General features: G+C 40.9%; 1 protein-coding gene across 2 annotated transcripts in view; it reads left to right on the forward strand.

Moving 5' to 3' along the window:
• The window catches only part of LOC135539429 (serine/threonine-protein kinase MARK1-like), an 81,970-nt gene that overhangs the window by 12,889 nt on the left and 53,282 nt on the right, over positions 1 to 15,799 (forward strand). For both annotated transcript variants that reach the window (XM_064965311.1, XM_064965312.1), the window contains exons 2-3: positions 9,364 to 9,567; positions 15,417 to 15,470. In XM_064965311.1, the coding sequence (XP_064821383.1) occupies positions 9,364 to 9,567; positions 15,417 to 15,470 (258 nt within the window). The remainder of the gene's footprint in view (positions 1 to 9,363; positions 9,568 to 15,416; positions 15,471 to 15,799) is intronic.

A 15,799-nucleotide genomic window follows, 5' to 3' on the forward strand; every position in this document is an offset into this window, starting at 1 on the left:
GTTCCATTTAGATTTCATTTGATCCGTAGCAGAGTCACCTTGCAACCCTGTGGCACATATGGCAACGTTTATAGCTAGTGCCCGCAAGAAACCAGCAATGGTTGATACAGATACATCTTTGGCGCTGCATAAACACAAGTGTTGCGTACACTTACTAGCAGCCAATGGCGGCTCACTTGGATGGAAAATAAATAATCTAGGGACGTTTATCCACTTCAGCAGGTAATAAAGCTCAGTGGTTCTGGTATATGTATGTTAGTTAGGGACTGGAAATTTGCATAAGTCGTAAAGCTAATTGCATCACAGCTCATTGCATCTGACTCCCAGTGTCAATGTTGCATTTGTATCGTTCCCTAGTAGCTAAAGGAGGAAACTAATTGATACGATAATACTGAAATGAAGACCAGAAAAAGATTACCCTAAGTGCAGCAGATGATACAGCCCACATGCAATGCCAGTGTAACTCTAGCTTTTGGAAAGTCTCTGTGCCCACGAACCAGACAAGTCGGTAGCTATGTCTGTGATCTGTGAGAGAAACTAATCAAGAGGTTCATAACGAATGCCCAGATACAAGTGGCAACACCTGCTCTTATAGTCAGATGCTATCCAATACCGGTCCCAGTTTTCTGTCATTCTGCATGGTTGGACAGCTTATCGATGGGACCGCAAAGTCCGATGCCATTGTGGCATGCCTGCATTACGTCCTCAACCATGTTGATCTACAAAATTGACCACGTTTGAAGTTTGCGCTGGAGCAGTTGACTAGGTTCATTTGATCAACGCTTCCCTCAGGTCCAAAGCAAGGAGAAGAGAATGTTGGGGAAATTACATAATTGGAGTTTCCCCTATAGACATCTGTGCTGTAGATGACATGAATGAGTTAAGGGAAGGTATCTGCTTTCAAAGCTCGGGAGGAATTGGTAAATTTAATTCCCTCACGTCCTTGCAGGGGTACAGTTTCCAACTTTTGTGAAGCATCACCGCCAAAATGAGCACAGATAATAAGCTGATATGAAACCCTTGTGTGGTATTAGTTCCCACAGGAGTTCTTGAATTAGTCCCTTTTCAGATACATTTATTTGAGTCTCACTTTTCCACACTGGACAATAGATTTTCAAGACTTTTGATTCTGAAATCCCCAAGAGGTGGAAACGAATAAAAACAAGCGCCAAAGTCAATGGACCTGAAAAAGCTTCCTCAGTAGCTTAGATAAACTTCTCTTGCCCTCACAATGACCTTCAGTCTGTTCCCGTTAGTCGAGCCTTGGACTAGGTGGATGTTGATTTTATGAGGTAATTCCTCAGCGCTCTAGCACTCTGTCGTGTTTTGTGCTAGACAAACCCTGGCAGTGAAAGGGAAGTAAGTCCACAGCTAGAGTGAGTCCCATGCCGTTGTTTCATTCATTCAGACCTGACACTGTCAATATCTCTTTCTCTCACAGACAGACACACACACACACACACACACACACACCCTGTTTACTGCAGTAATAGACTCAGGTCAACCTCAATTCAGGAAATAAATGGGTACAGTGTGAGACTGTGAGTAGGCTATATGTCACACTGAGTACAATGGTACTTTTAGTACAAGGGGGTGGCAGGTAGCTTAGTGGTTAGAGCATTTGGCCAGTAAACGAAAGGTTGCTGGTTCAAATACCCAAGCTGACAAGGTAAAAAATATCTGTACCCTTGAGCAAGGCACTTAACCCTAATTTTCTCCAATGGTGCCGTACTAATATGGCTGACCCTGTAGAACAACACTTCACTGCACCTATCCAGTGTATGTGACAAAACATATCTATAGTACCAGTCAAAAGTTTGGACACCTACTCCTTATTTATTATTTTCTACATTCATCAAATACGATAACACACATGGAATCATGTAGTAACCAAAAAAGTGTTAAACAAATCTATTTTAGATTCTTCAAAAATAGACACCCCTTTCCTTGATGAAAGTTTTGCACACTTGGCATTCTCTCAACCAGCTTCACCTGAAATGTTTTTCCAACAGTCTTGAAGGACTTCCCACAGATGGACTTCCCACAGATGCTGAGCACTTTTTGGCTGCTTTTCCTTCACTCTACGTTGCAACTCATCCCAAACCATCTCCATTGGGTTGATGTCGGGTAATTGTGGAGGCCAGGTCATCTGATGCAGCACAGCCACTCTCCTTTTTGGTAAAATAACCCGTACACAGCCTGTTGGGTCATTGTCCTGTTGAAAAAGAAATGGTAGTGCAAAAGTGCAAAATAGATAGGATAGTGTATCGCTTCACAATGCTGTGGTAGCCATGCTGGTTAAGTGTGCCTTGAATTCTAAAGAAATCAGTGTCACCATCAAAGCACCATCACACCACCACCTCCATGCTTCACGGTGAGAACCACACAAATGCGGAGATCCTCCGTTCAACTACTCTGCGTCTCACAAAGACACGGCGTGGCTACCACAGCATTCTGCAGCGATACGCCATCCTATCTGGTTTGCGCTTAGTGGGACAATCATTTGTTTTTCAACAGGACAATGACCCAACACACTTCCAGGCTGTGTAAGGGCTAGTTTACCAAGAAGGAGAGTGATGGAGTGCTGCATCAGATGACCTGGCCTTCACCCGACGTCAACCCAATTGAGATGGTTTGGAATGAGTTGTAAAGCAGAGTGAAGGAAAAGCAGCCAACAAGTGCTCAGCATATGTGGGAACTCATTCAAGACTGTTGGAAAAGCATTCCAGGTGAAGCTGCCAAGCTGTCATCAAAGCAAAGGGTGGCAACTTTGAAGAATATAAAATTATATTTTGATTTGAATTTTTTTGTTGTTGCTTACTACATGATTCCATGTGTGTTATTTTAATAGTTTTAATGTCTTCACTAATATTCTACAGTGTAGAAAATTGTAGAAATAAAGAAAAACCCATGAATGAGGTAGGTGCATTTGAACTTTTGACTGGAACATCTTTCTTTTTTTTACAAGCGGGAACATATGCCCCGATAGCTTCCAATGACTGAGCAGTTGATTGACAATATTACTGCTGATGCCAGTGCTTGCATATACTCTCCCATCTGATAGTATGCTGGAGGTAGATATTTTTTCATATTTCACTTGCAGTCTTTGCTTTGTCTTTTCAAAGCCATTTTGCTGACTGAGATTACCCAAGTGTTGACCTGCATCAGAGCTAGAGCAAAAAAATATGTTTTGCGTCCGCTATTAAAAGTTTTGGTTATGTTGATTATTATCAGTGCAGGAAATATAATGATAAATCAAAGGCAAGTTTAATCTCGACCAACTTGTTTTAGGCTTTTGAATGATTTATTAATTGAATTGTCAATGTTTAAGGAAGCGTCTTTACACAACATGCCATTTGTCAGGAATGTTCTGCAGGTTACAAGAAGGGCAGGTAGTTAGGTAGCTGAATATGAGAGTAGATGGCATGAATTCTCATATAGCACCCCCCCCCCCTTATTCATTTTGATTTAAAAGACCAAACTGATCCTAGATCAGGGCCCATATCCACAAAGTGTGTCATATTAGGAGTGCTGATATAGGATCAGTTTTTCCTTCTAGAACATAATGGATAAAAGTTTAAGAGTCGGTGGGACCTGATCCTAGATAAAAATGTAATTTGTCACGTGGCAAATACAACCGGTTTTCAGACCTTACTCTGAAATGCTTACTTTCAAGCCCTTAACCAACAATGAAGTTCAAGAAATGGAATGAAGAAAATATTTACTAAATACAATAAAATAGCAATAATGAGGCTATATACAGGGGGTACTGGTACCGAGTCAATGTGCAGGGGCACAGGTTAGTCGAGGTAATTTGTAAATTTAGGTAGGGGTAAAGTGATTATGTATAATCAATATACATTGTCCTGGTGCCCATTTTCATTAATTGTTCAGCAGTCTTATGGCTTGGGGGTAGAAGCTGTTAATGATCCTTTTGGACCTATACTTGGTGCTCCGGTACTGCTGGCCGTGTGGTAGCAGGGGGAACAGTCTGACTTGGGTGACTGGAATGTGTGACAATTTTTTGGGGCCTTCCTCTGAGACCGCCTCGTATATAGGTCCTGGATAGAAGCTTTATTTAACTAGGCTGGAATTTAACTGGATGGTAGGAAGCTTTTCCCCAGTGATGTACTGGGCCATACGCACTACCCTCTGTAGCTCCTTACGGTTGGATGAAGAGCAGTTGCCATACCAGGCGGTGATCAACCAGCTCTTTGGTGCAGCTGTAGAACTTTTTAAGGATTTGGGTACCCATGACAAATCTTTTCAGTCTCATGAGGGGGTAATAGGTTTTGTTGTGCCCTCGTCACGACTGTCTTGGTGTGCTTGGACAATGTTAGTTTGTTGGTGGACACCAAGGAACTTAACTCTCAACCCGTTCCACTACAGCCCCGTCGATGTTAATGGGGGCCTGTTCGGTCCTCCTTTTTTTGTGTCCATTCCTACTCAATGCCTTTATGAATACAGGCTCAGGAATGACCTGAGCTTGATCAAACCAGATTGTAGACTGGCAGACGAGGAAGGAGAATTTAGAAAACGTGTGTTACAAAACACGATGGTCCGTTGCTAGGGCTTAGCGAGGCATGCGAGCGTGAACGAGCGAGCAAGTTGAGCAGAAATAAGTGGCGAACTGCTAAAAGCAAGGGCAAACACCAGAGATGCCCCTAACCCCCATTCAGAAGGTAGGCAACATGAACTATCTGGATGGAAAAAATAGGTTAAAACAACAGTGGGCACTGGTGCTCTGTAATGGGCTGATCTGAAAAAACATCCATCAAACATCTGTGATTTAATTAGACTAAGTTAAGGTGTTATAATAATACTGTAATGTAATGAGAGGAAGTGTGGTCTGTGAAACCTCAACATTCTGGTTGGTTGGTTATATTATAATACCACTATACGGTATAATGCTATCGTTAGGATAATATTGTTGATTACACTTTGCCATAGTGTTAAGCATTTCCCAACGTCACCTATTTTGTTGACTATATCAGTCTGTTTGTATAATGATATGCTTTCCATTTTTATTGGAGGGAGATGCCACTGTCCCACATCTGGTAGCCCGTATATGGAGGTGACTAGTAGCGTGTTGATATTGCTCACAAAGTAGACCACAACTGCACAAGGCTCCTGCCAAAGGATGGAGAAAGAAAACATAACGACAGCACTCCATCTCTATATGCTGCTGTCACTTGTGTTAGTTGTGCAGCCCCACCTGTTTTTACGTTTTCAAGGAATTACCTATAATATGCAATTGATCACTCCCCTTCTGAAGGAGACACTCCTTGACAACACTCCACAAATCTGATTTTACGACCCTCCGGTCGGCAGTCGCTAAATGATCTGTGAGCTCTGCCCACCACCACCATTTTCCCATCTGTCGTAACGAACTGCGTTGAGGCTAACGACGACTTCTACGTTTGTCCCAAGGTCACAGCCTTTTTTCTCCTCTCCAGATATATTACATTTAGTCAGTGTTTACAATGGCGGGTCGTCTTGTTTATTCGATCATTACCATAATTGACCTCCTTGTGTCTTCAAGTACGACAGTACTGGCCTATATTTTTGGCAAGGTTTTCTTGGGACAAACACTCACGCAGTCACCAGTGATAAATTACTCAAGTGATTGAGACCTGGGATGTGTTCACTAGGGAAATGAATGGCAGTGCTACAAAAGTGCTCGAACTACAGAGGATGAATGTGAATTCAGAGTATGGAGAAGTATGGTCATGACAAATATCTGCGCTAAATGTACTTCACCAATTGTTACAGGGTTAATCCCTGACACCCCTTCCCTGTTACATTGTCATGAAGCCATTGGCATACATTGGCAGTGGTGTACTTAACCTTATTACTATTTACTCATTTGATTGTGCGGTGTATTGGTATACTACGATCCCACTGCTTATGATACAGTACAGTGCCATTCAATACAGTGGCATCAGTCCATCATAATGTCAAGATCAGAGGCACATAATCTGAATTCATCTGAAACGGGAGCTGTGTGTTGAGATTTGTGCCCAGTAGCAATGTCTTTATGAGGAAAATATATAGAAACTCCCATGTGTTTGTTATTGGGAAGATGGTGGTGGGAAGAAATTCTGACTTTTGGAAACAAATGAATGTTTAGTATACACACTGGATAGTGCTGTATTTTGGCCTGACTACTACGGTGTATAAATGTCTATGAACTACTATCAGTGTGTCACTAACAAACACATGGGTCACTCAGTTATTTGTCCGATAATGTCAAGGAGGTTAAGGCATCACACATGGGCTGCCTCGGAAGTGGACAGTGACACCTGAATTCTTGCTACGCGTGCCGTGGGTACAGCTGCCAGGGTTTCAAAGTCAACAGTCGGTTCATATATCCAGGTTAGAAGTCCAACATCAACCAGTTGAGATCCAGTAACTACATTTCTTTTTGTCCCACAACCCAATATTGATATCAGACAATTATTACGAACTCACCCTGTGATAAATGTGTTAGAATCAACTAGAGGTTGACCGATTTATGATTTTTCAACACCGATACCTATTATTGGAGGGCCAAAAAAGCCGATACCGATTAATCGGGCGATTTACATTTTTTATTTATTTGTAATAATGACAATTACAACAATACTGAATGAACACTTATTTTAACTTAATATAATACATCAATAAAAATCTATTTAGCCTCAAATAGATAATGAAACATGTTCAATTTGGTTTAAATAATGCAAAAACAAAGTGGTGGAGAAGTAAAAGTGCAATATGTGTCATGTAAAAAGCTAACGTTTGAGTTCCTTGCTCAGAACATGAGAACATATGAAAGTTGGTGGTTCCTTTTAACATGAGACTTCAATATTCCAAGGTAAGAGGGTTTAGGTTGTAGTTACTATAGTATTTATAGGACTATTTCTCTCTATACCATTTGTATTTCATATACCTTTGACTATTGGATGTCCTTATAGGCACTTTAGTATTGCCAGTGTAACAGTATAGCTTCCGTCCCTCTCCTTGCCCCTACCTGGGCTCGAACCAGGAACACATCGACAACAGCCACACTCGAAGCAGCGTTACCCATGCAGAGCAAGGGGAACAACTACTCCAAGTCTCAGAGCGAGTGACGTTTGAAACGCTATTAACATGCACCCAGCTAACTAGCTAGCCATTTCACATTGGTTACACCAGCCATTAGGCTGATAGGCTTGAAGTCATAAACAGCGCTGTGCTTGCGAAGAGCTGCTGGCAAAACGCACGAAAGTGCTGTTTGAATGAATGCTTATGAGCCTGCTGCTGTCTACCATCGCTCAGACTGCTCTATCAAATCAGACTTAATTATAACATAACACACAGACATACGAGCCTTTGGTCATTTTATGGTCGAATCCGGAAACAAAACGTTTATTCTTTCAGTGAAATACGGAACCATTCGGTATTTCATCTAACGGGTGGCATCCCTAAGTCTAAATATTCTTGTTACATTGCACAACCTTCAATGTTATGTCATAATTACGTACAATTATGGCAAATTAGTTTGCAATGAGGGGCGGCAGGGTAGCCTAGTGGTTAGAGCGTTGAACTAGTAACCGGAAGGTTGTAAGTTCAAACCCCTGAGCTGACAAATCTGTCGTTCCGCCCCTGAGCAGGCAGTTAACCCACTGTTCCTAGGCAGTCATTGAAAATAAGAATTTGTTCTTAACTGGCTAGGTATAGTTGTCCATTGTGCTTTTTTCGCAAATGCGCTTTTGTTAAATCATCCCCCAGCATTGCATCGATTTGTATGTAACGCAGGACACGATAGATAAACTAGTAATATCATCAACCATGTGTAGTTATAACTAGTGATTATGATTGATTGTTTTTTATAAAATAAGTTTAATGCCAGCTAGCAACTTACCTTGGCTTCTACTGAATTCGCGTAACAGGCAGGCTCCTCGTGGAGTGCAACAAGAGGCAGGTGGTTAGAGTGTTGGACTAGTTAACTGTAAGGTTGCAAGATTGGATCCCCCGAGCAGACAAGGTGAAAATATGTCGTTCTGCCCCTGAACAAGGCAGTTAACCCACAGTTCCTTGGCCGTCATTGAAAATAAGAATGTGTTCTTAACTGACTTGCCTTTTTTTTACGGCAAAATCAGCGCCCAAAAATAGTAATTTCCGATTGTTATGAAAACTTGAAATCGGCCCTAATTAATTGGCCGTTCCAATTAATCGGTCGACCTCTAGAATCAACAGCCAGTGACAGTCTTAAAATTCAGTCTGACATGCTATAAAATCAATCTGAAGAATGGTTTGATGTGATTTGAAATGCATCGGAGGTATTGGGAAGATCAGGGAAGATCATTACGCAATAATTGTGTGATCTGTGTAGAAAATAACAGTACTTTTCAATTTGATACATCCAATTGGCGACAGATTTTCATGCAAATACTCTTAAAATCCGCACAAAACCTATGTGCATTTTCCCGCCAGAGATGTTTCCACCAAATTGACTTGTTGCATATTAAAGGCTGTGAATTATGTAGTTCACATAAAACTAACTTTCGTGGTAAAATTCCCATGTACCAAATAAAAAAACACAAGTTAAATGGGTATCCATTGCATTTTCAACTCTACTGTTTTGTCACTAAAATGTTGTGTTATAAACTATAGTAAATGTGCCCACTCTGGTTTTATTATTGACAAAAGAGCAAGATTATTTGTATGTGTCAAACAGAAGCCAAGCATCGATCATCCTGACACCAGAAAAAGACCCTTGATATTTATTGAAAAGCTCATCACTGTGCATTTTCACCATCCTGTGAAGTACATCATAACTTATTTCATCAGTAACCTAATAAACTGCATGCTTTCCCGAGTTGTAGTGGGAGGACCACACAACATATCATCACGTGACTTCGATATGATGGTTATAATAATCAATATTTGCACATAAAAGCATTTCCACTGCCATTTCTCGCATAATTAATTTTTACAAGAACGAAAAGATCCCACCTTGTCTTATTGATTTGTTTTGTTGACATTTGTAAAGTTTAGAGTAACATTTGCTGTTTCCATCAGGGCTGTCATGATTTTTAGCAGACATGTACTTACTGGATGGAAACCTGATTTATGTAGCAGATATAGTATCACTAGCTGTTTTAGCTTTCTGACTGTGTAGAAGAGACATGCATGTTGCTGGTGGAAAGCTGGTCTTGTCCTAATGCCGCAGCCAATGGCATACATCTTAGATGTTGGGCATACATTTAAATCTGGCCTACTCCCATTTGACACAACCTTTCTATCGTTCCACACTTTGATCCTCTATCTGTTCAATAAAATACATGTTTTTTTTAAACCGACACGATTTGTTGTTCTCCACCCATGTCATTCTTACAGCACACTTCTGTGGAGGGCTACCAGGAGCCCCCTGCCCCGCCGGCTAAGTCGGGGAGTCGGCACAGCCTGCCGAGATGTCGGAACTCTGTGGCGTCCACGACAGAGGAGCAGCCACACATCGGGAACTACCGGCTGCTCAAGACCATTGGCAAGGGGAACTTTGCCAAAGTCAAGCTGGCCCGGCATATACTCACAGGACGAGAGGTAAGTTTCCTCCATTATGAATTTGTTGCTGTCATTTACTGAACTGTAGTGTTTTTTTAAAATTAATTTGTCCTTTATTTAACTAGGCAAGTCAGTTAACAAATTCTTATTTTCAATGACCACCTCGGAACGGAATGACATTTTCACCTTGTCAACTGGGGGATTCTATCTTGCAACCTTTTGGTTACAAGTCCAACGCTCTAACCACTAGGCTACCTGCCGCCCCAATCCAATGTATGTATGTGATTTGTATAGAAATGTAAAGCAAGGTTTTAAATTAGTATGTTTTAGTCAAATATTATCTGTTTTTATAATTATTTGTAAGTATGTTCCAGCCCCCTGACCAACCGCTTAAGAAACAATCGGCCCTCAGCTGAATCTAATTGGTGATCCCTGTTCTCAGAGGCCACGTTGAGTCTATTTCTTTATTTTAAATACCTAAACAGAAAATAACCCAGTTTTCCTTCTTTCAAATTGGTCTCGCGCGTGGTATGTTATGTATGTTGAAAATTGCATGTGTCTTGTTTGGTACCCACACAGACATATTTAGACATTGGATTCATGCCAATAGCTTGGCGATTACATGTTAAGGACTCAACAGAGGTCTGCATGTCCAAATTACTCTGGATGTTTGGTTTCTGGGCTCAACAAGACTGAGAGAAGAGGGAATCTTGTGAACTACAGTACCAAAGTCCTGTCCCACATCTCTATGAAAGCAATGTTAAAGGAAAATGTATGTTTTTTTTTCTGACCTTAAAGGTAGTTTAATGTCCCATGCCTTTGGTATTGTAGATCCAGTCTATGCCCTCTAACCCAAAGGAATTTAAAAAGATGAGCACCAAATAAGATCAGAAATGATACGGTGCTTCTCTTTTCATTTTGGATTGCCACAACAGGTGGGATGTGGATTTATCAACATCGGACCACTTTTAGTCTGAAAACATCTGACACTTTGGTTTTGGAGTGAACTGTCCCTTTAAAACAAGGAAGTGTAATGTCCCTTTTTAAAGTGGAACTGACAGCGTTTGAACTATGTTTGTTTCATATCTGAAACAATCATATCAGTCAAAAATATCAAATTCCCAGTTTATGCTACAAAATCTACTTTATAATAGGTTTTAAAAGTAGGTTCTATTTGACTCTACATTTCATGACGTACACTAAGGCATTGTTAGCAGAAAAGAATGATGCAGTTTAATGCATGATTAATATAATTCACCAATACATTTCTTTGTAGTCCAAAAAACATTGCTTCCAGGTTGTAAATCACAGCTGGCCTGGTACATTGTTTGCGATGCACTTTTTCAGTTTCCATTACTCAATATTTTGGAAAAAAAGTTACATTTGCCAATAAGTCTGGAAATGACAATACAATCTAGCAAGGGCAATGATCGCAAGTCTGATTTCAGAGCCCTCTCGTCTGAGTAAGACCAATACCTGATGAATTTACGAACGCGCAACACCTGCTGAATATGGCCGGTGTCAGTAAACAGGCCAAAAAAGTAATAGTCCCGAATGCTCTAGATAACATGTAAACAGCCTAGCTAATCATGGTCAGAGTGAGGTGTTCTCTCATTTTTCTGTAAGTCGCAAGCTAGCCAACCTTAGCCAGTTAGCTTGGGTGCTTGGTTGCAGGCAAGCTGCACAAGGACGAGTATGCTACAATTCCCACCATTTATCAGTGCAATTTTGAAGGCCAACTAGCTAAAAAAGTTTGAGAGGGTTTATCAAATGTTCCTTTGTTAGATTTTAGCTCATCTTGCTCTGGCTAGCATTAGTTGTTGATGTGCGTAATTGAGGGATAGCGAGCCTACCTTTTTTCATGGTTGTTTGATCAATAGGACTGTAAAGTTAACAAATGTAAGAAGACTCTCGTGGTATTGATATATTTGCCGAAATCCATTCCGGTGTATTTTGTGGCCTTTGCCTAATGCGTTCTAATGATCTAAAAATATGCTTCAGACTAAAGTTGCAACTCCTTTTTAAACACACATCCAGTTCAAAGTGAATGATGGCAGGCGTGTGTGGCCAATAACTGTAGTTACATTTGACATTTTAGTCATTCAGCATACGCTCTTACAGTATTGAGTAGGGCTGTTACGGTGACCTATTACCGCCACACCGGCGGTCATGATGATGGCAGTCAAATTCCATATGACTGTTTAGTCACGTTAATTAGGTTTCTCCAAGCTCTGATCTCGCTGGTGGTCATTAGTAGCCTACCAAACTTGCTAACTTCCTGGTAGTCAGCACTCTATTGCCCCTCTAATCACTCTGACATCAATACAGAAGTAATCAAAAATCTAATCAAAAACTTCATGAGAGCCAATGAGCTCATGTTGCACAACATTTCTACAGGCTATGCAATTGCATGTGAAAACAGTGAATGATGGCCTCTTAAAAAGAGGATCCCATCTGTTTTCTATAGGCTAGGCCTACTATATTTATTTCTCAACTTTCCCAATATTAAGCACATTGCTTCTCTTTACAACAGGAGTGTGGACTACATTGGTTGGCATGAAAATGAACTGTGGGAAAAGCGTCCTCCATTTGCTATTTAAGTGCGTAGATTCTTTTCCCCCTGCCCGTGTTTGGAGACCGGTGCATGATAGTTGTCTATTCTAAATAAAAACATATATTATTTAGTATATGTAAAGATGAGATTAAATCAAGAATAGTCTGATGGGTGACAATATTAGCCTATCACTTGTGAATGATACCCATCTTGAGGCAAGAAACAGCCATGGCTTTTTTGCGACTTTTTCAAATCGTAGTCGCACACCACATGTAGCCTAGCCCATAGGTTTATATGTTTTACGGTGGCCAAATAACTTACTAAAACGAAACACATTAATCCGCTTTACACCGGGTGTAGTCTCTAACTGGCATACATATGCAGCACATGAGTTATGGGGAAGAATTTTCACGAATTTTCACAAAAAAAGAATGAAATGCATAATCACATTTCTGTTTTTTGATGTTAGTGGTTGTATTAATTTGGGATCTATTGCATCCCAGAACTGTCCCAGACTATGTTTGGAAGATTTCCTTCTAGAATAGGTTAACTTTTGTACTATGGGGGATAGTAGATTGAAATTGGCTAGAGCTTTTGCTGTGCGTTAGGCCTACTCCTCTTTTTGGCTGACGAAAATAAAATTACAGCTCTTCCTATCTTCAATATGCAGTTGCGTCCCCATTGTGTCGGTCTTCACTTGTAGCCTGTGAGAGAGACCCGATCATGTGACTGAGAGCCAGGTGAGTGAGCGGTGCTTCGGCACGCAGACGGGAGAAGGGAATTATAAATATAACAGCCACTGGCCACAAAAGGCCTGGATTTCTGGGGGGGTTAGTTAATCACAGAAAGGACAGAAAGAAAGGGGATGCGGCCGGGAAATTTGAGGCATTATCAAGCGATTGTCAAATTGTGAAAGACAGACTGATGAAGTGTGTACAGCCTGCGCAAAACAACAAATGCAGAGCTCATGCTTTCATGCGACCTTTTTCAAATCATTAGTCTCGACATGCAGTCTTAGAATCTATTAAAAACCAAACACACAGCCCAACATTTGTATCACAACTATAGTTACAGAACTCTGAATGAAGCATATAGGAGTAGCTGTTTCTTTGTTAACCGCTCAACACAGAATAGCCACGTGAGCACTCAAGTCATTTGGAGAAAACATCCTTTCTAGTTTATTCAGCTATGTTCAATCGTTTTCTTCATTCTATAAAATAATGCCACTGTATTCTAAGCAAATCTTGTCTGCTAAATGAGCTAGTGTAGCCCACAGCCATATGGCATAGCAAGATCAGGACATGAAGACAACTCAGAGTATGCTTTTCTGTTCTTGCTCTTCATATCATGTTTCTTTAGACCTGTTTTTAAATATAATTTATGGATTTATTGTGATGGTGTAGGCTGTATCAAATGGACTTATTAGACTTTTTTAAATGTAGGTGTTCCAAAAGTCTGCTATCCTAAATGTGTTTGTTAATGAACGGTCAATTAACGTGAGACCGGCAGTTATTTGCTTGACAATCACCAACTCACAAAATGTCATGACCGCCACAGCCCTAGTAGTGAGTGCATACATTTTCATATTTTTTGTTGTTTTTACTGGTCCCCGATGGGAATAAACCCACAAGCGTTACAAGCGCTATGCTCTACCAACTTAGCCAACTGGCTATGGTGCACTGTTCTGCATAGACTCCGATCCTGGACGAGACAGATGTTTATTTATTGTCCAAACGCACAGCCGCTTTCTCACTCTATATTGCTATAGATAAAAAAATAAAATAATTATGCCTTAGTATATGTAATTCCCAAACATTCTAAGAATATATGAAAATGTGAAAATTCCCATATCTAAGTGGTCGCTTGTCAGAACCTAAAACAAATAAAATGTGTCTTCTTGGGGGTGTATATGAACAGATTTGAATACGATTTGATGTTGCTAAAATGCTGTCAGCCACTTTAAGACAAATCCAGAGTTAACAAGATATGGCTGCACTGGTTGCCCTCACCACCCATCGACCTCAACCACTCAACAATTCTCTTTCAGTGTTGGCCAAGACATCAGCGCAATTTTAAAGAGTCTACTTTTGAAATGGAAATAACTTTGTCTGGGTACTCTGACCCAGCATGAGACACAGTATAGGTTCAATTATTGATGCAATGTACGTCAGTACTCGCACCAGAGTGTTGAGTGAGAGAGGTTGTTACGTGTGAATTCAAACATTCCGGTATGCTTACTCCAAGATTGCCTGATAGGATGCGAATGCTTATGGTCTCGGGAGCCTGCTGTTTCTAACCCAGTAATGGTGACCGATTTACATATCCATATTTCAGGAGAGGCTGTTTTTTTTGCAAGGGAGGCCAATTCTACGGTGCCTTTGATTCGCGTTGTGCTCGTGTCATCTCCTATCCCAAAAATGATTGTGTGTTGATTATAGTGATTATGGTTAATTGTAGTCTCAGGGACTGATGCAATCTTTTCTCAGTGACGCTTTAAAATGATCTATGGCACACTGGGTTGTAAGAGAAGAATTTCTTATGCGTCATTTAAAGGCACAGTCTGTAACTTTTACCTCAAGTGCAGCTGCAGCCTTTCTGACCGGTTTTTAATCTGTGCGGGTGGATCTGGACAAATGGAACTGCCAGTTAGTTATTGTATGTCTTTTAAATGACGCTCTTGCTGATGAGTTTGTACACCAACACAGGCCCAAATAAATCTACTTATTCCTCCCCTAAATTCCACTTTCAAGCTGGGGGACTGGGAGGTGTCATTGTGTGTTGGTGTGTGCGTTCAAATGACATTCTCAAACTGTCCTCCTTTCAAAACATAAATCAGTTTGTGCATTTGCAGCCTCCATAACAGGGAGAGAGTTTTTTTATATTTTGTTTCGTCAGCAGACAAGCAAGAATTGGGCCTGAATAGATTTTCAATTTTGAGCTCGAGTTACCAACCCAAGGCTGTCGAATCTGCACTCTGGTGACTTGATCCTTCTGTTCTGAGGAAAGCACACCTCGGGTGGTGCTAACCATGATGCTAAATTACCATTTAATCATAACTTTCTGTCTGTGTCCTAAATGGCACCATATTCCCTATATAGTGCGCTACTTTTGACCAGGACCCATAAGGCGCTGGTCAAAAGTAGTGCACTATACATGGAAAAGGGTGCCATTTGCGACACATCTCTCTCAGAAGCTCCTCAAACTTCGTTAAACCTGGGTTAGGATAGAGGATCAAAACGTTCCATTGTCAACACAAAATGGGTGCTGTCACAGAGCTTTGGCCGGATGTGATTGGTGTGTAAAGTCTATTTCTTGTTTGTCTCCACTCCCGTAGGTTGCCGTGAAGATAATAGACAAAACGCAGTTGAACCCCACTAGTCTACAGAAGGTAAGGCCTCACATTCAAACAACTCTTTTTCTCTCTCTCTCCCTTTTTCTCTTCTCTTCCTCCCCTCTCTTGCTCTCTCTGTTAAACACAGTCTATGATGGGTGAGCACACAGATCAGATGATGATATCAATACAACCTCCCTTTTGAGTTTTGCGTCAAGACACCGGATGAGATTGTGTATGAGGGACCAGAGCCACACGGACCATGTTCGTGAACTTTTGCTGAGACCATTGGTTTAAACCATTGGTCTTAAATTGCTAACTGCTAGCTTTTTTCATAGGCCAACCTGGCAAAATTAGCCACGGTGCTGGGGCCGACTAGCTGAGCA

Source organism: Oncorhynchus masou, chromosome 5 (genome assembly GCF_036934945.1).
Source record: "Oncorhynchus masou masou isolate Uvic2021 chromosome 5, UVic_Omas_1.1, whole genome shotgun sequence".
NCBI lineage: Eukaryota > Metazoa > Chordata > Actinopteri > Salmoniformes > Salmonidae > Oncorhynchus > Oncorhynchus masou.